Genomic DNA, 25,083 nt, shown 5'->3' on the forward strand with positions numbered 1-25,083 from the left:
ACAATATGATTCGGCCTTTGTACGGGCAAGAAAATGGATGTTAATTTATTCCTTATTGCTAATTTGAAAAGGAGCACAAACACAACAGTTCCATTGCAGAGACTTCTACCAAGGGTGTAGTTTAAGTCCAATTATATGCTATTAGTACATTTGCTCTTTATTCCTGTGGCATATTAATTACATGTCTGGTATTCTGATAATTAACACAATTACACTCTTTATTTTCCCCTTTCATAGCCAATATTCTTGCATTTTATTCTGAAAAGTAATTTTCTGTAGGTAAAAGGAGCCAAATAATCACATATTAATAAAATCAAGCAATGGGTTTTCTAATGACGTTATACAGAGAAGTTCCAGCAGTGTTCTTCAGCAAAAAGAAAAGCAGATGCTCTCCTGTTGGGCTGCAGCCTATCTCAGAGATTCCAAAATGAACCAAATTACTATCCTCTACTTGTGTATCCAGCATGACAATCAGCCTGAAGCAGCAGGGCCATAAGGACTGTACTGGCACTGCCACACACAGCTCTTCCAATGCCATCACACGTTCAAAGCCTCCCTGGTACCAAAACCTCTGATCTCCCACTGGCATCTGTGAAACTCAGTGCCATTCAGCAAAAACAAAAGTGACCAAGATGAATTTACAACTGCACAGGTCATCCACAAATCAACACCTGGCAGATATTGCAAAGGAATATTAAGGAACAAAACAAAACAAGTACTCTTAGTGCTGTAAAACATCAAGGTGGTTAGATTTTACTTAGTTAAGTACATACAGACACCTCAAAGATTTGGGGATTTACCTTCAGCACAAATTACTGTTCCTCTAAAAACAAGTTACTGTTTCTCTGAGGTTTTCTCTAAAAGCAGATTTTGAACCTCCAGTCATTCTCATATGCTATAGCTACAAAAGCCCCACAATGGAAAGAAAGATTGCAGCAGTTTCCTTCTCTGTTTTTTTGGAAAGGATGAAAAGAAGGAGAAAAATGTTACATCATTCTGCAGCAGTAGAGAACTCGGTGGAAGGTTGCTCAGCAGCCTGTCCCCCAAATCCTGTGTCCAGCAGGTCTGGCTGCAGTACAGCTGTGTGTGTAGAAAGTGGGGTGTCACCCATGTCCCTGCTCCTTCCCAGAGACAGCAGTGGGCACTGCTCGCTCCCTGCTCTCTGGTGCACGTTTCACCACATTTCAGCCATGAGGAAACCCAAGGCTGCAGCCACAATCCCAAGAACAAGTCCCTCTGCACAAACCCCATTACGCTGGTTGGTAGCAGTGAATCAGTTTCCAGGATCTGCACTCTGGATAATTTTCCCAGATTCCCCTGAGGCAATGTTTTACCTACATAACCTACCTCTTTAAAAGTTTTTTAAAGTCCCTTGTGAAATTTTCTGGCCAGGAGGAAAACCCAATTCTGGTTTTCCTTTCTTCCTCTCTTTTTCCCCACCTCTCTCTAAAATTCCAGTGCTCCCAGCTTCTTCCCGGCAGTGCCCTGGCTGTTTAAGTACAGCCTCCTCAGACACGAGTGCCGCTAAATCCTGTGTCATCTCCCGTATTTACTTCTGTTCTGACAGATACCAGCGCCGACCCTTCCTGCAGGAAGCCACGGCCTCCTCTCGGATGGCAGCTTTGCTAATCCCCCTTGAGCAGCAGCCGCGGTGCTGCTCGGCCAGAGCTCGGCACCGGCACCAGCCAGCCCGACGGTGTCCGGGGGAGCTCCGGGCCACAGCTGGCTGCCCTGGCACAGCTGGCTGCCCTGGCACAGCTGGCTGCCCTGGCACAGCTGGCTGCCTTCCCTCGCTGCTCTCAAGAGCACGGCGGGTGAGCGCTGGCAGTGACCCGGCCCGGCTGGGAGGGTTGTGCTGAAGCAGTGGAACACCGTCCTGGGAACGTACGGAAAGGATTGTTGCTGTCACTGCCTCAGCCACTGACCCACCAGCAGCAGGAAAACAGCAGAATTCTATTCTGTGTCTTTTCAAGAGGTGTTACGGACACATTAACCCTAAAAGGGAGTCAGCAAGGAGCTGTTTTGTCTTAACAAAGCAGGAAACAAGCATCCACTGAGTTAAGGCTCACATACCAGGCAGAACAAACCTTGGTACTCAGCAGGTCCTTCCCCAGCCAATCCAATATATGCAAATGAATCAGAGGGATTTAGAATAATTACCCCATCCCAGCGTGTGCTGCTTTGATGTATCCATTAGATTGTTAATTCCATGGTTTCCTCTGCTCAGTGAGGGAAGGTAAAACATTTCCAGTGATTAACCTTTTGGAAAATTATATGCCCACCTCTTTCATGGGATCTACTTCTGCTGAACCCCACAGGATCTCAAGGACCATCCCACTACTCGCACAAACATCCAACAGCCACGAATTTCCACCTCACCCGGACCTTTTAACGTTCCAGGCTTTCTCTTATTTTCAATCTGGACAAAGAGCCTCCGAACTGAGACTTTTTGCTTTTTCTCCTTCTGCTCTATCCACTGCTGTCTGTCAGAAGTGGATCAGCTGAAGTGGAATGACACACTGTCTTCTACAAAAGGAAGCAGGGGGGGCTTTAAATCCCATGTTGTGTTAAATGACTGAAGTACAGAGCTTTGTAGTGCATGCTAACAGCACACACTGCTCCCTGTTTACTGCTGCTTCAATGAGGCATTGTCCATTGAGTGGAAGTAAAAAGCTTATGAGATGAGACAGGCATATCATCCTGTCTGAAGCCCAGCTTACACAGGCAGCTTGGTGCAGCATGAGGAAGAGCCTCTGGGAATGACAGGCGCCTGTGCAACATTAAAACACAGCCCAGCATAGGTCAGGTATTTACTGACCTGATCTAAAACCCAGTCTGATGCCCAGGTTTCACTGAATTGAATGAGGGGTATATGATGACAGCTGAAACTCCAGAGGCTCTGCAGTGACTGAGGAGCCCTCCAACTGAGCAAGATGCAGAGGGGCGAGTCTGTCTGCAACAGAGTAAACAGGATAAACCTTTTCCATTTGTTAAAGCCATGATTTATGCACAAGATCATCATATGCCATTCTACAGTCCTAATCCTAGACCCTGAAGCAGCAGCAGAGGTTAGAGCCTCTGACCATTTTCTAAGGCAATGTCACTAGTAACCAGTGACACATCTTGTTGTATTGCACTAAATAGTTTATTTAGTTGTTGTTTGCACTGGGTGTTGGGAAATCTTTACTGGTAGGTTAGGTCACGAGAATGGTTTTCCCCCTCCCTCACATGGTCTCCCCCTCACACCCCCCATCCCCCGTTATACACACCTGGGCTGTGCCATGGGTACCTCGCCCCTCCCCAGTGGCCGTGGTCTTCTCTCCGAGGGTATAAAACTTCCTTGTGAGAGTTCCCCGCCCTCTTCTCCACCTGGGTGACCCCATCCATCGCCTGAGTGTCTCGCACCAAGCCAGTAAACAAGATACTTGCACCCACGTGGAGAAGAGCGCCTCTCGTCTTTTACTTTGGTCTCTGCGGGTCCGTGTGGGCTGGAGTCTTAGCTGGATTGGACTCATATAAGGCTCAGGAAAACCACGGAATACCGCAACATCTCAGACAGAAAAGATGCTAAAGCAGTGAAAGGGAAAAACACCCTAAATGTCTGTGGAATATATTTTTTTCCTCCACTGAAAGGCACACAAAGCCACATATCACACAGTAGATGTGCACAAGAGAATTCAGCACTAGAACATCTCAGTACCCTTTTCCCTCAAGCATCTCTGCTCCCTTTGCTGCCCAGCTCTCATTCTGCCTAAGAGCTCCTTAATCACAGTATCTGTCACACACATAAAATATTATTTAACCTCCAGCACAGAGGAAAATGCATTCATAACCTACTGGGTTTTCCCCTTTAATCTCTCTCTTTCTTCCCTTACTGCTTCCCTCTCTTTTTAGTAGCTCTGAGCAAGAATGGTGCTAACAACCTTCACAAAGACTTATTCAGGTCCAGACAGAAACCAACTCTGCACTCTTGTCAAGACAGGAGACTAAAAAAACAACACACACGACCTCTTCTTTCTACCCAGGTGACAGAACACACTCAAACACATCACAGAAGCAGTGTGGCCTCTCCTGCAAAGATGCCAGTAAGTGCCATTTTAGAATTACAGAACCAATTTAATTGTGACTGAGGCTCAACTTAGCCACAACCCAATCCAGCAGATAGAATGTTATGATCCCTCAGTGATATTTAATAGTACTTGTGTTTCAAAAGTATTTTTGAGTCGTTGCTCTGCAGCAGCCTGACACAGCTGAATTTAATGTACCTTCTGTCTGGGCAGAATGTGAGGTACTGACTTTCAGCTTTAAGCATGACCAGGTCTAGGATCTGACTATGCCAAAGATCTCGTTGTCTGTCATCCATCTCACCAGTACTTAAGTTAAGGTGCTGTTCCTGACAAGTTCTCTATTTAAACCCCCAAGGACCTTCTCTGCAGAAGGATATGAGCTGGCAATCTTTGTACAGGCAGTAGTACCAGGCTAGTCTACCACTTACTAGAACAGGTACGCTCTGAGCTCTGCTGGTTTTGGTCTCTGCAAAACCCTCATTGTTACTGGGATGTAGTTGATCTACACACTTCTCAGTTATCCAAGTCTCCCCTCCTCCTTTTGACAGTGGCACTGAAAGTGAAAAGATTTAATTTAATTCCTTGCAGTGCTCCAATCCTCTGATGTCTAGACTTTGCTACATTTAGAGAGCAGAAAAAATCAGGTAAAAATGATGATGTAGCTACAACAGACAGGGTAAGTCCACATGTCCCATATAGTTTCAGAAGCCTGTGACCTCAAGGTCAAGGTCAGACTAAAACAAAGGCACTGCTGTACACCCATATGGTGTGAGAGCAGCTAAGTATGTACAGAACCAGCACGAGGCACAGCTCCTTTTAGAGGGAGACTCTGAAGTGCTGCTGGCAAGGCAAGGCAAAAGCTTAAGATTCTGTCTAGCTTAATTATCATCTTTCTGTAGGCTCAAAGCAGCTTATGAGAACACAACAGCGAGGCAGAATTCTCCTCCTGTGCTTCCAGCTACAGAAACTCATCCCTTCCTGAGCTGCCCTTACTTCCCTCCCCACACACCCCAGAGATCCTGCAGAATCAAGCCACTAAAAAATTCACCACAGAGTAGAGACCATGCTGTGAGCTGTCCTCCTGGCAGGAGGCAGGGCCGTGCCTCCCTGTGCTCGGCAGCAGCGCTGCAGGCAGGGCAGCAGCGCTGCAGGCAGGGCAGCAGCGCTGCAGGCAGGGCCGTGCCTCCCTGTGCTCGGCAGCAGCGCTGCAGGCAGGGCAGCAGCGCTGCAGGCAGGGCAGCAGCACAGGCCTGGCCTGGCTGCACACAGGAGCAGGGACACACGGTGTCTGGCTGCACACAGGAGCAGGGACACAGCCCAGGCCTGCCTGCACACAGGAGCAGGGACACACGGTGTCTGGCTGCACACAGGAGCAGGGACACAGCCCTGGCCTGGCTGCACACAGGAGCAGGGACACAGCCCAGGCCTGGCTGCACACAGGAGCAGGGACACACGGTGCCTGCCTGCACACAGGAGCAGGGACACACGGTGCCTGCCTGCACACAGGAGCAGGGACACACGGTGTCTGGCTGCACACAGGAGCAGGGACACACGGTGTCTGGCTGCACACAGGAGCAGGGACACAGCCCAGGCCTGGCTGCACACAGGAGCAGGGACACACGGTGTCTGGCTGCACACAGGAGCAGGGACACACGGTGTCTGCCTGCACACAGGAGCAGGGACACAGCCCTGGCCTGCCTGCACACAGGAGCAGGGACACACGGTGCCTGGCTGCACACAGGAGCAGGGACACAGCCCAGGCCTGGCTGCACACAGGAGCAGGGACACACGGTGTCTGGCTGCACACAGGAGCAGGGACACACGGTGTCTGGCTGCACACAGGAGCAGGGACACAGCCCTGGCCTGGCTGCACACAGGAGCAGGGACACACGGTGCCTGCCTGCACACAGGAGCAGGGACACACGGTGTCTGGCTGCACACAGGAGCAGGGACACACGGTGTCTGGCTGCACACAGGAGCAGGGACACACGGTGCCTGGCTGCACACAGGAGCAGGGACACACGGTGTCTGCCTGCACACAGGAGCAGGGACACATGGTGTCTGGCTGCTCCAGGCACAGGACAATTGCTCAGCTACCACTGTCCATTCCAATCACGGCCAAGGCAATTGACACTGTGCCCTCTGATTAGGAGGTCACAGGCAAAGCTGAACACGGATTACAGAGCCCAGCCAGCAGCAACACGAGCTCCTGTGTCCCTCCTTGAAGGAGTAACTCCCTGCACTCCATTTCATGGCACAGACAGGATCCTCTCCTGCCCCTGTGGGGATTGCTGCACTTGTAACTGCACCAGCAGAGAGCAGCAGGAACTGTAGATGGTGAAAACCAAAATACAGAGGCATCAGTCCACATCTGGGTTGGAGTCACTATTACATTTGTAAAACAAGGGCTGAAAGGGTATTTCCTGAGTTTCACATGTCTCTAAAGCACCATTTGGTACCAAGGAGAGTCAGCCTGGAAAATGTCAAGGCAGCACGAAGCTCTGTGCATAGAACCATTTCATGCTGATACACGAGGCAGCTTGTGAGCAGGCCAGGTTATAAAGCTTCAAAAATTTGTTTCTCTTTTCCAAAATAAACAATCCCCAAACTGAAGTTCTTCAGGCTACAAAGGAAACCAGCCAGGTTGTTTACAACATACAGCAGGAATCCTGCTTAGGGCAAATCAGCTGCAGAGCAAATGAAAGCAGAGCTCAGGAGGCAGTAGATGATTTCTGTCTTTGCACGGGAACCTACCTCAGTCTGGCAGGGAACAGACCCAAGCTCCTGCCTTGGAAAGCAGCAACAGTGCTCCTCCCTGCTATACAGCACTTTGATACCTGTAAAACCCCAATTCAGAACGGTTCTGCAGCTTTAGTGGAGCCTCCCAAACGCCCTGTTTTAGCCTCCAAGCTTTGGAACACTTTGTTTCTGATGGTAACAGTGAGGAAAAGATGCTACTCACTAGGGACTTCCCAGAAACTTTCTTCCTGCACTCTTGGCTTCTGCTGCTCCCAGTGCCCTGCAGCCCTTTTTGCCTTGAGGAGGCAAGAGACCAAAAAGAAAGCTGAAGGACTGATCTTAAACGACTCCAAATCATATATTCCTCTTCCTGCCAGGGCACTCAGTGCATTTCATAAATAATTTCTAACATATTTTATACATTTAATTCAAAGCTTTTAACTCCTAGCCTTTATTTTCCCCTTTTGCAGTGCAGAACACTGGTAACCTCAGGCATGGCACTGTTCTGTTCTTGTAAGGGATTCTCAATAACCACAGGAATTTATTCCACATATGATCCCAATGTCTCATTGAGACAATTTCTGCTATAGGTGATGGGTCTCTACTTCATGGGCCATTAAATCTTCAGCCTTTGACAGAACTAATTAGGCTGCTGGTGAATTCGAAAATAGACTTTGTGGAACTGAAACAGATTTAATGGTCAAGCATTTGAAACTCTCACACAGGCCATGGAGGATACAACAGCTAGTAACTGCTTACCTTAGGTAGGAACAAAAAAATCTCAAGAGCTTTTTCATTTGTGATCCAAGCTTCTTTCAGGCATTATCTCCTTTCAAAATGTTGCTGTGCCTCCAGCTCACAGGTTCTGTTACTCCAGGGTTTATTTTAGGGCCTGGGAGAATCAGACCCAAGGCCTGTGTGAATGGTGGAGCCCCATTTTCATTTACACCTGCTGCCCACCTGGGCAGAGAGGAGGGTGGGATTCAGCTCTGAATCTTCTCCTCAAGCTCTGCAAAACACTCTGTGTTAGGAGAGGCAGATGAGCAGCTTGGCAGTGAAAGTACAACAGCACACTCTGAATCTCTAAAGGAGCATTTCTCCCCAAAAGACCACCCAAAGAGCATGTGCTTTTCTTGGAAGATGCCTCTAAGGCTTTTACACTCCTTTCTGAATGCCTTAAGCACTATATGGTTGATAATTGGGCTACAAAGCCTCTTCTAGTTACCAACATATTTCAAATTAGATCTGTGCTCTCAACTCTGGCCTCTAAAACATTTAATTTCCTGGTTTTATTAGTAATGGTTACTCGAGAAGGCAGAAGCACAACAGCAAAGCTAGAGAAATAATAACAATAAACAAGTCCCCCACGCTGATGTCCTGTGTCTTTCTCAAAGGTGAAGCCAGGTGTTTTTCATTTGGCAGCTGAGCAGTGTAATAAATCAATATGAAACAAGAGTAGATATTAAAAACTGTATTTTCTCCCCTCCCCAACAGTTACATTTTTAGTGAAAAGATTAAACCACATAAACAGTTCACTTTCCTCTTGAAAAGCCTTAGCTGCTGAGGAGTGTCCTGGACAGCCAGGGAGATCAAGGTCAGCACTGGGAGGCCACCCCAGAGCAGCCAGCGTCACAGGAGCCCCTCAGTTAACACTGGGAGGGCTGCCCCCCTCTGCACCAAACCCACATTAAAGTGCTTCTCAGGCAACCAAGTCAAAATCTAGAGAATCCTTTGGGCTCATTCCTGGTTTATTTTAACAAAGAAATTTCTTATCTGGCCCCAACAAAAAGGGGTAAAAGATTTACTTTCACATAGAACTTTACAAAGCTGCAACTGAATCAAAAGGAGCATTTTTCATAAATAGATGTACAGTTACTCTCATTACACAGTATTTATTTGCTCAAGATAATTTCTTCCTTGTGCTCACAAGTCTATTCTTCCTTTTGCAGACAGTCCATGGCTTCTCTCCAGCTTTTGCCCCATTTTGAGACCACAACAGCATCCTGTCAGCAGAATTTCTGGCCATGAAAATGGTCATGTTGTCACAGTTAGATTCTAGAATTGTCACTGTAAATAATTAACAACCATAGGAAAAGAACCAGGAACAGGTAAATTGAGTTCAGCTTTAATAGATTCTGAAACATCTCGAAGTCAGTGCAACCCACAGCAAAATCCAGAAGTTTTGTAAAAACCACCTGCACACATGAGAAAATGAAGTGCTTGGTTTTAGGCAGCAGTGCTGGAGATATGTGCAGATTCCTGAACAGTCAGTGCACCCCGGGAATTCCACTGCAGGCTTCTCAGTCTGTCAAGGCCTGGGTGTGTTTTAAGGCCCTGCAGCTGCAGAGAGTGAACCTGAGAGTGTCACCTGTACACTCAGTGCTGGACAGCCCAAAGCAGCACTGCTGCTCCTGGAGCAGTGCCTCAGGAGCATGCTGCTACCCTAGGATCCAGAGAATTTCCCTTTCACCAAACAGCTGCAAGGAGGGAAACCACGTACAATTTTTCAAGTGACTAGAAACTTCAGTTTTTTAAAGCCCAGTGCAAACTGGATTTAAGTTAATGATCATTAATTGTTCCTAATGTGAGAGCTAGTCTTGTGCAGCAAAGGGTTAAAGTGGAACTCTGCAGTATTTTAAACAAGTTCACAAATTCTCTGTACAAATTTGGCAAATTTATGTCACAGCCTTAGATCTCACTCCTGCAATTCCTGCAGAACATCTCCAGCTCCTCTGTGGGAAGCAGGGAGAAGCCCTGGGCAGCCAGGAGTGCCAGGGCTCGGGCACAGCCCCCCGTGCCCACCAGGGCTGGGCATCCTCGGCCTCCAGCCTGGCCAGGTGGACTTCTTGAACCAAATCTGCTTTGACACATGCTCCCAAAATTGCTCCAGGCCATGGAGCAGCTGAGTATGGAAAAACTGATTGCATCAGAAACACTGCAGCCAAAAGGAAATCAAACCATGACTTCAAAGCCAATCAAAAAACCAAAACAACCCCCCAAAAGCAAGCGTTTATATGTGTGTAGATGTAATAAATATTGCAAAGCACATTTGTCTGTCTTTCCCCCCCAAGTCAATAAGTATAAAGAAATAACCAATGCACCAAAACATCAGCTTCCTGCAATGAAAACGTTGGAGTCAGCAAAATACCTGCAAGCCAACTGAAGGGAAAGCTTTTGCATTGTCACCCAATCACAAGCTGCTTCCAGTTCTATGCAGCCAAATCAAACCCTCTTCAAATTCACAAGTTTGACCTAAATAAGCACCACAGCATGAAAAGCTTCTTTAGAAGTAGGATGTCAAGAGACTTTGTTTAAAATATAAAATAAAACGTGAGATAAAAGGTTTCCATTGGTCAAGTTTGAAAAATTACCTTCCTTTATCCAAGCACAGCCTGTCCCTTTGAGCCAACCAAAAGCACACCTTTAGGTTTGTCCTTAATGAACACAGCCCGGCTGAGTTGCAAAATCTGACAGGAATAGATGGCTGTGAGATGCACTCTGAGGGTTGGGCAAAGGGAAACAACATTACAAAGGAGAAGGAATACCAAGGAACAATTAGGGTGGGCAGAGGAACTTATTAATGCTCAGCCATCCTCCTCTATCTTCAGGAATCTCACTGTCCTCTCCAGTTCTGTGTTGTTCAGGTGTCCTGTAGTTACTGCCTTCTGTCTTCTGTCTCTGACCTGGAAAATGCCATCACAACATCCTCAGCACCTGCAACAACAATGGATACAGGAATCTGTGCCATAATTACTTCCTTTAAAGAGCAGTACCCCAAGTGTCATTCTACACATCCACACAACCAACAGGAAAGGAAATGACAAACCAGGGAATGCCAAACCACCACCACTGCCTGTCCCAGTCAGGTAACTGCTCAGCTCCACAGAATCCTCTTCCAGGCCTTTGCAAAGTTCAAATTCAACTCAGATGGAGCACCAGCATGCAAAATTCCTCCAGTCTTTCACCTGAAGCACATCAACAAGCAAATCTCAGTTTTGTGCTCCTAGCAACTTCTGCCCATACACCTGCACACAAGGTAAAAGAGGACTAATAAAAAAGTCTCATCTGATCTCATGATATGAATTCCATTTCTCAGTTATCTGATCTGCTCTTCAGTTGCAATACAGCAGGAAAAGTGGTCAAAATGGTTGTAAATTCCCCTTGCTAATGTCCTTGAAAGCTAAATCAATGCTCCTGAAATGCAACTGATACAACTGCACTTACTTTTATACACTTCACCATTTATTTGTTATATGTACTCAAAGGAGGAAATATTAAGGACCAAGCAGTAGTAGTTTGTTTTTCATATGTAGGGCCCTTATCTTATATAAAACTACATCAAAAACTGCTCTGATGCAGCCTCTTGCCAGCATTCAGAAGCCCTGCAGTCATCTCCCTTTTCATCTCCTGCACAAACTGTTTTTTCCTTGATCAAAACATAAATGATATATAGCACCAGGATCCAGTCTGGAGTTAACAAGCTGCCTTGTTGGTTTTAAAACACACAAGAACTACCAGCCCCTGAAGAAAAACAAGGATTTCACTTGCAAGGACTGTGACAAACCCGTGGGTGCTGGGGAGGGAGAGCCCCAGGCTGGAGGAGCCAGGGCAGCTGCAGCAGCCCCTCTGGCATGGAGGGCTCCACGCAGCCCTGGAAGGTGCAGGAGCAGCTGGAGTCGCCTGGCAACCACAGAGACTCACCCAGCACGGCATCAGCTGCACTCCTTCACAGACCTGACTGTTCCCCTGGGCTCTCCCCTTCCCCGTGCCTCAATGGGAACAAAATTCCTGCAGGTTTCCTTGCAATCCCACACAGGAAAGGAGGCTGCACCCCAGATAACCCCAGAGCTCTGTGCTGCTGCCTGTCCTGAGCAGGAACCACCCAGAGGCCACTGAGGGCACGTGGCCACGTCTGGAGGTGTCCCCCAGCAAAGAACCTGGGTGACATTTGTGCAGAAAAAGGTCACCCACGTTTCTCAGCAGGGAAGCAAGTTTTGTTCCAGCCCTGTCCTGCAGCCCAAACTAGCCAGAGGCAAAGGAAAGCAAGCTAAGGAGGCTGCAGATTCAGCAGCTCTGCAGTGCCCGTGCACAGGCACAAACACTGCCAGAGAACAGAGCTGGGCCTCCTGTGTGCTCAAGGGAAAGCAGAAGAGCCTGAGCTGCTCCTGCAGGCCCACTTGGCTCCCACAAGGGATGTTTTCTTACTAATCAAGTATAATAATGCAAAAAGCAGAGCACGGGTTATAAAGTTAAGCTGCACATGGCCAAGAGGCTGTGACTGAGACAATGGGATGGTGAACCACGTCTGCCTTGAGCACATCCTTCTCTGAGCTCTGCACTTCCAGCAATTAATGTACACAACAATGACAAAGGCATGCTTTTACCTGACCTGCATCTATACACACAGCTGCTGCCTCCACAGCTGCCCCTTTTCTGGGCACACATTTCTACCCTGAAACAGAGACTCACAACATACCCAGTGAAATGTTCCTTTTCTTTTATGAGCAAAGCATTAATTGCCACAAACCTTTAGACATTCAGATACTTCTCTCACTGCATCTGCCTCATGCTTTCTCACCCTCATTCTTCCTACAAATTAACAATAATTAACAGGTGGGCTTATGTCCTATCTTAGAAAGTAATAGTGACAATCTTACCCCACTAACTTCCAAAAAAATCCCACTGAGATTATGTTCCAATTGCAGCTGTTTAAATTGCTGAATTTAGAGTTCTTTTACACCACTTGCACTTCAGTCTTAGCAAGCCAAGATGAGCTGAAGGTCAGATGACTTTACTGCAGGGCAGGGAAGGCTGCAGCCTGAGCTCAGTGTCCCCAGCTGCTCCCCTGCCCACCTCCATGGCAGAAAGCTTCCCCAGGGGGGCTGATGCCAGAGCAAGGACCTGGGCACAGAGCACGAGCCCAGCAGGGCACAGGCTGGATTGAAACCACAGCACCTTAACACCAGAGGAGAAGCTGACACCTCTAACAGCTGCTGCTCCCCAGTGCTCTTTGAATGAGAAATAGATATGTACACCTGATTTGCTTGTAGTCACCTGCAGAATTAATTAAACCCCAAAAGCATTTAGAGATCAGAAGGTTTAGCCTGTTGGGAATTTCTAAAGGCTGCCAAGATTAAAAAAAGAAATTCTTCACTTCACACAAGATCTTTGCATACATACATTTCTTCAACCACCTTCCAGCAACAATCTTCTGAACATTAACTCTTCCCTGGAATTCCCAGTATTAGCATCCTAGGCTGGCATTCTAAAAATACACCATGCACTGCTGAGAGCAGCAGCACACTAAAACAAGCCTTGTGTTCAACAAAACAGAAGTGCACTGAGCAGAGCTCGACCTCCATTCTCCAGCAGCATCTGCCAAGCCATGGGCACAGTCCCCTGGAGCCCCACAGCAGCCTGGGGTGGTCCTGGTGCCCCAGCAGCCAGAGAACAGCCTCACCCAGCCAGGCACGGGTCTGCCTCTCAGCCTTGCCCTCCCCACGGGACCAGCTTCCTCCAGGAGCCAGCACCACACTCCTGTTGCTATAGGAACACAGAGCTGCAATCACCAAGGTCTCAGCTCAATTCCCATCTCGTGCTTCCTCCCTGCACTGCTTCCATTTCCAGAGCTGCCAGAGCAGTGCCTGCAGCGAGCCCAGAGCCAGCCCACCCCCTGGAAATGCAAAGAGCTGGGGAACAGGGCAGGTGGGGCTCATGCAGAAGATGCTTTTGTGCACAAAACTTCCTGAGAGGCATTTTGCTTGTACTCAAAAATATGTGAGAAAGCCTAAATTTCATCAAGTGTGAGCTGTGTTAGCTCTTGCTGCAATGCAGGCAAGACCAATGTGTGAACATCCCAAAACAGCTCAGGATTACATCCCCTCTCAGCACACACACTGGGTGAACTGAGATGCCTCAGGGCTCCTCAGTTATTCTTGGAGCCATAAAAACAAACAACAAACACTGCACAGATGTCAGCTAAAGAGCTCCCAGAGTAAAGAAAAACACCCTGGGTTCTGCATTTTCATATAGGAGTTAACAATGACTGAAAAATAAAATGACATTAATATTAGACTCAATTACCATATCTCCTCTTCCAATAAAAATAAGGATAAACTGAAGGGGAGTCTTAGCCTTCAGGCTTGATTAAAAATTACAGAGATATTCTAAGACACTTCTTGATCCAAATTAACTTCCATTGCTGGATCCTTAAACAACAAACAGAGTCTCAAGGAGGAGCTTTAAGTGTCAGAGATACTGGCATGAGCAGTGGCTCATGGAGGGTTATGGCACAAGCCTGAATTCAGCAGGGACAGTAGAAACTCCTTCCTTCAGTGCCCTGCCACATCCTGACCCAGTGGACACGGAGGCTGCAGTGACTCCCTGGGCAAACACAGGGGCTCACACAGAGCCACAGCCCCTGCCCAGGAGGCACAGCAGGGACAGCACAGGGACAAGCTCAGCAGCCTGCCCAGGTCACTGCTGCAGGGCCACAGGCTCAGAACTGTACACCACCCATCCTCTGCACTCCCATCAAGGAGACCCCAGGAACCAAAACAACCTTCCTGGAACTGGAGCCAGGCTGCAGCACGTGAAGGGACACTCAGAAACCTGCAGCTCCAGGCCAAAGCTCTCAGAGTGCTCAGGCCAATGCCGACGTCATTCTGGTTTTTGGGACAAAGGGGGTGTGAAGTTAGCTTTGTGTCTTTTGTGCCTGCTGGAGGAAAATGGCTCTAAAGATACAGCAGGGACACGTCAGGCTGAGAGCAACCTGTCCTACTGTGGAACAAAAGACTGAAATCCACTGAAGTGCTAACTTGGTGTAAGTTACTCCCTAAATAACACTTCTCTTTGTTGTTGTGTAAGACAAGCTGCATAAAGGAAAAAAGAAATCCTCCCGAGGAGATTCAGTGAGAACAGAAAAGTAGGGAAGAAAATTCCTTTAAGCAATCTTGGAGCAACAGAACAGTGAGTGTGTGGACTTGCAGGGCTTTTCCAGCACCAGGCAATGCCACCTAGTGGAGATGGGATCTCCCTTAGGGTGGCACATCCCACACCTATGCCATGGTATTCCCAGCTTGCAGGAATTCCATACTGAGCCCTTCCTGTTTCTCTGACCCCAGGACACAGCAGAGGGCACAGGCAGCAGCAAGCAAGGAGCATTATCATCACTGACTGTGAGAAACCTGGAGAGATTTCTAAGCAAATCAAAGTCCTGAGCTATAAATTATAGCTGCCTCTGTCTGTAGAGCACACTGCAGCTTCAGCACCACTGTGGGAAGTATCTGTGTCCCCTGGCTGGACTTCTGATTTTATCACCTTTTCTTTGCCAAAGTGCAAGTATTTCAGCATTTATTTCACTGGGAAAAATGTAACTTTTAAGGATAATGCTGAAAAATGCCAACTGCAGCAAAGTCTCTCTTAACTAAATGTGTCTATCTCAGTTTTTGACAAGAATCAAGAAAATTCTCACTTTAGACTGGCAGAAAAGTTGAGTATTTTGGCTCAGAATTCTTCAAGCATATCCACCTCCATCAGCCCCCAGCTATGCCAGGAATGAGCACAGCAGCAGGTTTGTGCAGGTTGTGTTTGTAATGGATTTCTGGATGTCTCAGATCCATACTAAATTTCTGCTCAGATCTTTCTGGCACGAGTCTTACAAAGTTCCTTCCATTCCAAACTGCACTTTATGAACGTGATCTGGCACAAGGGCTGTGCAGGGGAGGGAGAGGAATCCAGTGAGAAACATTCAGGTTCAGAAGAGATTTGTGGACTCAGAGCAGCTCCACACAACTGTTTACCACGACTCCTGCAAAGAATCAACAAAGCCAGCATATCCTGGCCTGCAGGATGGGTTTCAGCAGGTGGCAAACGATTCTGGAAGTCCAGGAGGCTGCAGGTGCTGTTTGCTGAGGCTGCTGCCCCAGGGGAAGGGAGGGCACGGGGGGGGCACAGGGGGGCACAGGGCGGCACGGGGGGCACTGGGGGCACTCACCCTGGTCGATGGAGTGCTGGGGGACACTGGGGGGGCACAGGGGGGCACGGGGGGCACTCACCCTGGTCAATGGAGTGCTGGGGGCCACTGGGGGTGCACAGGGGGGGCACTGGGGGCACTCACCCTGGTCGATGGAGTGCTGGGGGACACTGGGGGGCACAGGGGGGGCACAGGGGGCACAGGGGGCACTCACCCTGGTCGATGGAGTGCTGGGGGGCACAGGGGGGGCACAGGGGGGCACGAGGGGCACTCACCCTGGTCGATGGAGTGCTGGGGGGCACAGGGGGGGCACTGGGGGGCACGGGGGGCACTCACCCTGGTCGATGGAGTGCTGGGGGGCACAGGGGGGCACGGGGGGGGCACAGGGGGCACTCACCCTGGTCGATGGAGTGCTGGGGGACACTGGGGGGGCACAGGGGGGCACGGGGGGCACTCACCCTGGTCGATGGAGTGCTGGGGGGCACAGGGGGGCACGGGGGGCACTCACCCTGGTCGATGGAGTGCTGGGGGGCACAGGGGGACACGGGGGGCACTCACCCTGGTCAATGGAGTGCTGGGGGGCACAGGGGGGCACGGGGGGCACTCACCCTGGTCGATGGAGTGCTGGGGGACACTGGGGGTGCACAGGGGGGGCACAGGGGGCACGGGGGGCACTCACCCTGGTCGATGGAGTGCTGGGGGACACTGGGGGGCACGGGGGGCACTCACCCTGGTCGATGGAGTGCTGGGGGACACTGGGGGGCACGGGGGGCACTCACCCTGGTCGATGGAGTGCTGGGGGGCACAGGGGGGCACAGGGGGGGCACGGGGGGCACTCACCCTGGTCGATGGAGTGCTGGGGCAGCTGGCTCAGCTGGCTGTTCACCACCCCCGCGTACGTGCGCAGGAACTCCTCCTCGCTGGCCGTCAGCTGCGGGCACAGAGGTGACAGAGGTGACACCTGAGCACCCAGCAGAGCAGAACCCACCCCAGCAGGCACCACAGCACCTCTGCTCTGCTCCTCACCACCTGCACCACCCCTTGCTTGTGCACCTTGAGCACCAGAAAGTGCACAGCAGCCAAATGGGACACCATGAACTCGTGGGCAGGTTCAGTGCCACCTTAGAACAGCTGCTTCCCTTGGCTCTTTTTCCATAATGAAGAACTTGAAATAAGTTATCTATATATGGTAGTTCCAGGCATCACAAGCCTTATAATGTTTAAGCAAAAATCAATTGTGTTTAAGTGATAATGGTTAAATCCAGGATGGCTCAAACAATTCAGCATTAAGACCAGACCATCACCTGCCCATCTCAACAAGCACCACCCCAGCTATCCAAAGTGGCCTGAAAACCCACAAAGGATGGGCCACGAGGTGCATCTTACGTTGGATCCCATCTTCCTGAGCATGAGCAGCACTCTCACTTTCTGCTGAATGTACATCTCCTCCGGACTCTTTCCGGGGACGCCCTCACGGTTCATTCCCCTCCTGCCAGCTCCTGGATTTCCTGCAGACACAAAATCAGGAAAGCACAAACTAGAATAGGGAATGGGGTCTAACAGGAAATAGAGGAAAAATTTCATTTCCAAAATACCTGGCTTTCACCAGTGGGCAGATCATGGAATATCCTGGGAGAGTAAGGAATCACATCCTTCCCCAGAGAAACCCTTAAAGCTGTCAGCAGCTACACTGGGCCTTACAGATCCAACTGAAACACAGAGGCTCATGATCACTTCCCCACAGCTCATTATCTGTGGTTACGTTACTGCATGAGTAGAAAAGGAATTCTAAGAACTAGATGAAAGAATCACCCTGACAGAAGAGTCCGTGGTTTGGGGTTTTTTCCATAAATAAGCACAAGCAGAATGAAAACAGGATGCAGAATGCACAGCCATCAGGCCCACAATGGCTAAACAAAAGCTGTGTGAAATCTAAACTCTTAAGTCTTCCTCCTCTTTTTCTTTTTTCCTTTTTGTATCTTATAAAAAGGCCACGGTGTTACTGTAAAAATTACTAAAATTTATGAAACGGTTTTGGAGAGAAAGCAGAACTAAGAGGAGCAGGGAAAGAGTATCATTTAAAAGCTGAGCTTTTGTTTCTTATTTTAATAGAAATAATTATGTTATGGAATAAACAGACTGTGCTACCCAGATTCTATAGCACAAAGCATGATTGTTATGTGAGAATCTGGTAATTATTTAAGTTCCACAACAGGGTGTTTACCATGACAAAAAAAACCCCAAACATTCAGGCATTCTCTTCAGCTACTCTTAAAAACCATCCTGAACCATGTTTATTACGTCAACAATAGTAAAAACCTTAACCTGAAATGTAAAAAGTAATGGTGCTTCAAATACCACACAATTGCAGCAATGTCACAAAAACAGAGACAACCCCTGCCCAGGGCTGTGTGGAGGAGAAACTGAACCCTGACTGGCCCTGAAGGGACCCCACCAGGAGGATGGAGAGGGACTGTCTGCAGGAGCCTGACAGCACCAGGGGAATGGCTCTGCACTTATGGAGAGTGGGTTTGGGTGGGAGACTGGGAAGAAAACCTTCCCTGTGAGGCCTGGCACAGGTGCCCAGGGCATCTGCGCTGCCCCTGGAGCCCTGGCAGTGCCCAAGGCCAGCCTGGGACAGTGGGAGCTGTCCCTGCCATGGCAGGGGTGGCACTGGGTGGGCTTTGAGGTCCCTTCCCACCCAAACCATTCCATGCTCCCCTGAGTGGATGGAGGTGTGATCCAGCCACTCCTGCACCACACACACCTCAGAAGTGGCTCCAACACAGTCTTCAACCACTTTTCACTCCCAGGACTGGCTCTGGTCCTACACCAGCCTATAAAAGTGATTTCCTGAACCCCAGTAATGAAGGGAACACGCTACAGAAGGCTTGCACAGGGAAGGCTGTACCCCAGCAGGTTCAAACAGTTTTCCCAGTAATGTTCTCCTGCAGTCATTACCAACCTCCCCTCTCACTTCATTTCCATTATTACTTTTAAGGGAAAGTAATCTGGGTGTGGAAACCATTTAAAATTGCACAGAGGCCCTCATGAGTGAGTCAGAAGTAAAGCAAACTTCAGCAGCAGCTGCTGGGACAGGCTTTGCCACCCACACTACTGAGCATGGAGATAACAGCAGTAAAAAGTGAGAAAGATCCATCACCAGTCCTTCCTGAACATGTTTCAGTGGGAAGATCTGCACCAAGCTGATTTGCTGTAGATGCTCTGCTTGGGAGCCTGCAGCCTGTACCTGTGCAAGGTGGTGACTGCTGGGGCTTTTTATACAACCAGCAAACTGCTCTCTGAAGGGGCAGTTAAACAATCCCATCATCTTGCCTAGTGTCAACTCAAGTAAGTAAACTGGATTCTGCTACTGGGTTTATACTCCACAGTGCAATTTACTGAGGACTAACAAGTGATGCCAATAGTAAGGCAATGAACAAAATAAGATAGTGAGCAAGAGACATTAAGTTATACACATCCAGAGACTGATAAAACAATAAACATCGATCAAGATATCCAGCCAGTCTGAAAGGTTGGGACTGGTTCTTAATATTGTAAATACTTTTCAAAAGATATTGTCCTTGAAAAGGGAAGCTGCTGTACTAGTAACCAATCAACCTAGAAAAGGAAAATCACAAGAGAAGATGAAATGCAGGAAGACATGTATTGTTTAAAAATGCAACAAAATGGATGGGGTATCAGTAGGTGGCACCATCCACAAGCACCAAGAAAATGCCATGGTTGCCCCCATGCCAATGAGGAAGACCCCACTTCACATCAGGTATTACCAGACCTGGTTTGGTTACTCCTCATTGCTTTCCACCATAACTATCTTCCAGTTGTTTATTAATTTTCCACCTTTAAAAAGGGGTGATGGGAATTCCTATCCAAGCCTGGCTCTTCTGAAGTAACCTTCAGCCAAGATGGGTGTGTCACAAAGGCACCTATTTAACAGGAAGGACAAAAATCCTAAAGCCTGCCCATTCAATGAATGCTTCACACAATGAGGAAGCAGCATGGGGGGAAAAAGCACTCAATAATGCTCAAAAAATATGCACAGAGGGGTAAAACTAAGCTTTCAGAGCAGCAGCACTTTGCTCTCCCCACACCACACAGTTACCCTGCCAGCACAGCTCTTCCTACTCAGTGACAGCCAAGTGGAAGGACAGAGGTCTCAAAACAGCACTCAGACCCCAGCAGGAGAAATGGGAACATATCTCTGTTTTCTTGTTACATAAAGCTTTCAGAAGACACAGTTTAGGATGACAACATTACCCAGCATATGCTACATGAGAAAATTTCCAAACCCACATACAAAGCTGGTCCATGCCCAGAAGACAGCACGATCTACATTTGCAAATGAAGGACTGAAAAATCTTTTCAAAATACTTATCAACTTAGTTCTCTCCAGAAAGCTGCATTAATATGCTACACATTATGAAATGCTCCTTAAGCAGCATTTCCCTACCCCCACAAATCTGTCTGGCTCATGGATGAGTGGTCCCTGCCCCATCCCCAACCAACAGAACACTTACCTGCTTCTAGAAACCACAGGAGATCAGATAATCCACGTGTGCAGTCCTGATCAGTGACTGGAGCTGGGAAAAATGTATGAGGGCACTGCCCTGTGAAAACAGATGAGCAGAGAATTACAGGACATACACAGCTGAAGCCCAGAAAGATCTTTAGTTCAATACACCTTCACTCCCAGCCTGCTTTAGAACATGCTCTAGGTCAAATTCAAAAACCTGCACCATTGTCTGGGGCTGCTAACATAGGAACCTTTCCATGTTTAAAGGTTTTTAAATCAAGTTGTTCTTCAGCTGCAAGATTTCCACCCTGACCATACCAATGACATTCCCAATCACTTGAGAATGAATTGCATTCAAGCTTTGCATTCTTTAGGAAGCTTTCAGCACAAAACCCAACTGATAGATCCTGGCCTCAGCAGAGAAGGAATGGGATCTCAGCTGAATCTCTGGGAATTGTGGGGCTGGCACTGCAGGAAGAGAGGCCAAAGGCTGGTGAAGCCAAGGAGAATGCACTGTTCTATCTGATCTGGAACTGGTCTCTCCAGGTGAGGGTGAGGCAGATGTGCAGAGCCAACAGGAAGGTTTGGGCTGCCTGTGCTCACCTCTGGAGCTGAACGTGGATCTATCCCCCAGTGCCAGTTTTCCATTCCTTTCTCACAAAGACTGACCAGGGTTAGTCAGGAACGACTGAACTCTTCACTAAACTCTGTTAAAAGACTAAATGCTTCAAGCTTGTCCTGCAGCATCCAACACAGTGTAAATGGACATAACTGGGTCACCTAATTCTCCTCTGTTTGCCAGGCACAGGCAATGAAATTTAGTTTCTCATTTACTTTTAAGATGATTCACATGACAGAATAATAAACAACAAAGATCTATAAATTGCAGCCAACACGGCCAGCCCAGCCTTGCCAAAGCAATAATCTGGGTCTGAAAACACTCCCTCCCCTTGCCCAGCAGTACAGAGAGCTGTCCTGCAGTGCAGCCCTTCCCTCCCCACGCTGCCTGCAGTGGGCTGGGTGAGGATCCCAGGAATTCCTACAGCTCAGCAAGGCCCAACACGTGGACTGGGCAGAGCCAGGAACGCCTGACATCCCCATCTGTCTCCTTCCAAAGCCTCTCCTGGGCTGGGGAAAGGCTCTGCCCCCCTGGCCTTGGCACAGCAAGCACCAGCAGCACCTTCCCACTCAACACCCTGGGCTGAAGCTGCAGGCTCTGGCAAGGCAGGAAGAGAGCAGAGGAAACCAGGCATGGGTTTGGAATGAGCAGGTGGAGGTACTTCTACACCTACAAACACCTGGGCTACTTTGCAAGGATATTACCCAAGTAATGGAATAGCTAAGTACTTCCAATTTCCTCACCTCTCCTCAGTGCTCCTTGTTCTGAAAACTCGCTAATGAAAAAAAAATATTTCTTCCCAAAATGAATTAAAAGACCACAGTGGCTTTCTCTTCAATCACTGACCCCAGATACAACAGGACATAATGAAAAAATACTGTAACTGCAGTTAAGTCTTCCCTTCTATTCTTCTTTCCTAACTAGGTTTAGAACATCAGCTATTGGGGTTTCACTTCAAAAAATGTAGACAGGAGAAATCTGTACTTAATCTCAGTTTAACTTGTCTGTTTTACCAACAGATGGAAACAGCTCCTCAGGAAACTCAAGCCTCACCAGCAAGAACTGTTTTGACTGAACGCCTTCAGAAGAAGATTCCAACACACAGCAACTGAAAATTACAGATTTGTAACTGTATTTCCTTCACTTCCACCTACACTGGTATGAATTCAAAACCTGGAAGGGACTTTCTGCTGGACAATGTCACAGGTAAGTTCATAATTAAGAACTCCCAAATTCTTCTGACTCCCCTCCTGTCACCTTTTTAAATAAACAAAAATTTCACATCTCAAGAGAAAAAGAGACATGCTAAAAAAAATTCATCTTAAAAATTTTTGCATAAAGGAAATTACTTAAGCATCCCATTCAGTTTTAAAGCCATGCTTATTTAATGCAATGAGAATGCAACATGAGCTTTTGTTCCTTCACATTTCATATTCTCCCCCACACTGCAGTCCTCTGTAATGCTGAAATTCCTAACGACCACATTGTACTGCTATGGGAAAACACAAAGTGCAACTGAGGAATCTGCACAGCCTAAATTAAGGGAGACAAAAATAAAAAGGCAGTAAGCTGTTGGAAAATGTAGTATTTTACATATTCAGTCTTAATAATTTAGGGTACTTAGAGCAGCCATCTGGCAAGTTCTTTAAAGCCTAAGTCACAGCTGACTACCTCTTTAATATCTTGTAGCATTTCCAGTTATAGCCAAAAGAAACCCAACAGGAGTTAGTTGAGCTACAATTTATTTTTTTGTTGAATCTGACTGGTTCTGTTCAAGGCAGTGAAAACCCTCAATTAATGGGAAAGGATTACAAAGCTCAGCTAAGGAGTTCTGGTGAATGAGCCCGAGCCCTGCAGGGTCCCTTTGCTCGACACAAGTGGAGTTCAGAGCAGCAGGAAGGGTCCCTTTGACTCTGATGGCATTATCAAGGTTAAGCCATTCCCCTCCACACTGCCACCACCAAGCACTTCAGTGCTTAAGCATGGTCACACTGGGAAGCTTGGAAGTGGCAAGGGGATGCTGCCCCTAATTTAAGCCTTGTTAATTTTCAAATGACATTTTTCAGAGAACAGTTAAGAGCCCAAAAAACCTTCCAAGCTGGAGCCTGAAACCTGAAGTCAGGAGCCAGAGTCTGCAAAAACCCTGCTACAAATTTTCCTCTAATTCATTCTGACTCATGACCTTCAGTCACAGGCAGCTGGAGACTGGATTAATTCCCATCTCCAGAGGGATACAATGAAGAATTCATAACAGTTACCTATTTATAGGTGAACAGTATGAACTGAAATATTTAATACAGGTTTTTTTCTCTTCGTTTCCATGTTCAGTGCTCCCTTTTAGCTGACTTCAGAAACTGAACCCAGTGTCAGATTTAGGTCAATTTACTGCTGGAACTCCCAGATGTGGTAGGTTCACATCTCTTAAATGATAGATTTAAATTTTTAACGAGACACTACAGTCCTCCTTCTTGAAGGAGGACAGGAAACAGCCCCAAACACTGCCATTTATTCATGAAACATTTATGAACACAAGCAGGGGTTTTTCTCCCCAGTGCTGGAACACCTTTCAGAGCTTCAAAATGGGCTTCAAAAATGCCAATGAAGTGCATTCCATAGAGCTTCCCAATATACCAAAACAGTTCTTACATCAATGCTCAAGCTGACTTAAAAAACAAATTTAAAAAATCCTCCTATCATAATCACCACTTTAATGAAATTAAAATTTGCCTCCTGACCTTCATGCACACACAAACCAGACGATTTTCCCCCCTTCCCTCAAGGACAAGACACTCTCACATCTCATACATTAAAAGAGGCAGCACAGGGTTTTAGGTAGTTCACGTCAGTCAACTTGAAGCCTCTGAAATTAAACGTAGTAACAGCCACAAAACCTGAAAAAAAGCCTTTCATTTCACAAAGGTATTCACACTTCAAAGATGAATGTGTCAAAAATTCTTAAAAAACTGCTCTTTATAAAGCAGCACTTTATCACAAACTGCACCCCAGTCCAAGAGACAGTTCCAGTACTTTACTCACAATGGTCCCCAAGAGCTGGATGAACAGTGCTGCTCTGCTCCCAACCATGGGCATCTGTCTCAGAGGCTCAGGCACCTCTTCTCCTATTTAAAACAAAGCTACAAATCTTCTAGGCAGGAAATTAGGCACTAATGACAGATAGCAAACTATTTAATTACCAGGTATCCCACTGAAGGATTACTGCTAAAAAGTGTTCAGCACCCATCATTAAAACTGAACAGTACAGCCAAGCTTTGTATGGATCTATCTGTAAATATTTTATTTCAGAAACAGAAAATTTCTGAAGATTTCAGTGCCATTTCTGGAGTTAAACCCCCTGTGCTGGAGTGACCAACTTCTCCCAGCCCGAGCACACAGGGCTGGGTGCATTTAACCTGAAATGGCAGAGAGCACACGTGGTGGCACAGAAAGGCTCTCTCCCCTGTGTGTGTACATATATTTACATTCTTTTTATATATGTATTTATAGGCATTTCTCTGGTACTCATCTACACAGGATCTACAGACAGCCAGGTATTAGTGAGAGCTCTCAGTGTGCTGCCCTGTAATTTTTACTGACATCTGAACATCATTATTGCCAGGTCACAGCCATTTCACACTGCAAATGCCTATAAATCTGTTATAGCAGAAAGATTATGGCTAACTAGATTTTTTAAAAGCAATTAAAATGTGAACTGTTATTAGGGTGGTGACTAGTTAGAGTTTTTGTATTTAGCAACAGTGTATCAAAGTACATTGTTAGGACCACAGACTCTCAGATTAATAGTTCTTTACTACCAAATTGTGTAACCATTGGACAGCAACAGGAAATAGTGTTCTGTCCTCATACATCAATAAAATCTCCTGTAAAATGTGACAAGCACAGCCCTTATGTCTCCTAGTTATCTTGCCTCTTTAGGAAAAAAAACCCCCAAACTTCTCTACTGCTTTCCCCATGGATGCTCTGAATAACCAAAAAAAGCAAAGAAGAAGTTTCAGCTCTGAATCAAGGTTTAATTTTCAAAACCATTTCAAGAGATCTATTATTAATAGCTCTAGCTGTGAGTTGAACTGAGAATTAATGGCTCTTTGTCTAATATGACCACATGCCTCAATCACATCTGGGGTACTAACCA

The 25,083-nt window shown here is 47.4% G+C and overlaps 1 protein-coding gene across 7 annotated transcripts in view; it reads right to left on the reverse strand.

Annotated features, from left to right (window-relative positions):
- Positions 1–8,536: 8,536 nt before the first annotated feature.
- LOC132337795 (protein LZIC) overlaps positions 8,537–25,083 on the reverse strand; it is a 32,897-nt gene continuing 16,350 nt past the window's right edge. For 4 of the 7 annotated variants that reach the window (XM_059866687.1, XM_059866688.1, XM_059866686.1 and 1 more), the window contains exons 7-10: positions 20,319–20,408; positions 17,167–17,288; positions 16,621–16,711; positions 8,537–10,489 (exon numbers count right to left, since the gene is read on the reverse strand). In XM_059866687.1, the coding sequence (XP_059722670.1) occupies positions 10,362–10,489; positions 16,621–16,711; positions 17,167–17,288; positions 20,319–20,408 (431 nt within the window). In that variant the 3' untranslated portion in view covers positions 8,537–10,361. Of the gene's footprint in view, positions 10,521–10,632; positions 10,772–16,620; positions 16,712–17,166; positions 17,289–19,574; positions 19,728–20,318; positions 20,409–25,083 lie in introns of those variants that run through there. The other 3 variants (XR_009489268.1, XM_059866690.1, XM_059866692.1) reach the window with 3 other exon arrangements.

Source organism: Haemorhous mexicanus, chromosome 23, assembly GCF_027477595.1.
Source record: "Haemorhous mexicanus isolate bHaeMex1 chromosome 23, bHaeMex1.pri, whole genome shotgun sequence".
Classification (NCBI taxonomy): Eukaryota; Metazoa; Chordata; class Aves; order Passeriformes; family Fringillidae; genus Haemorhous; species Haemorhous mexicanus.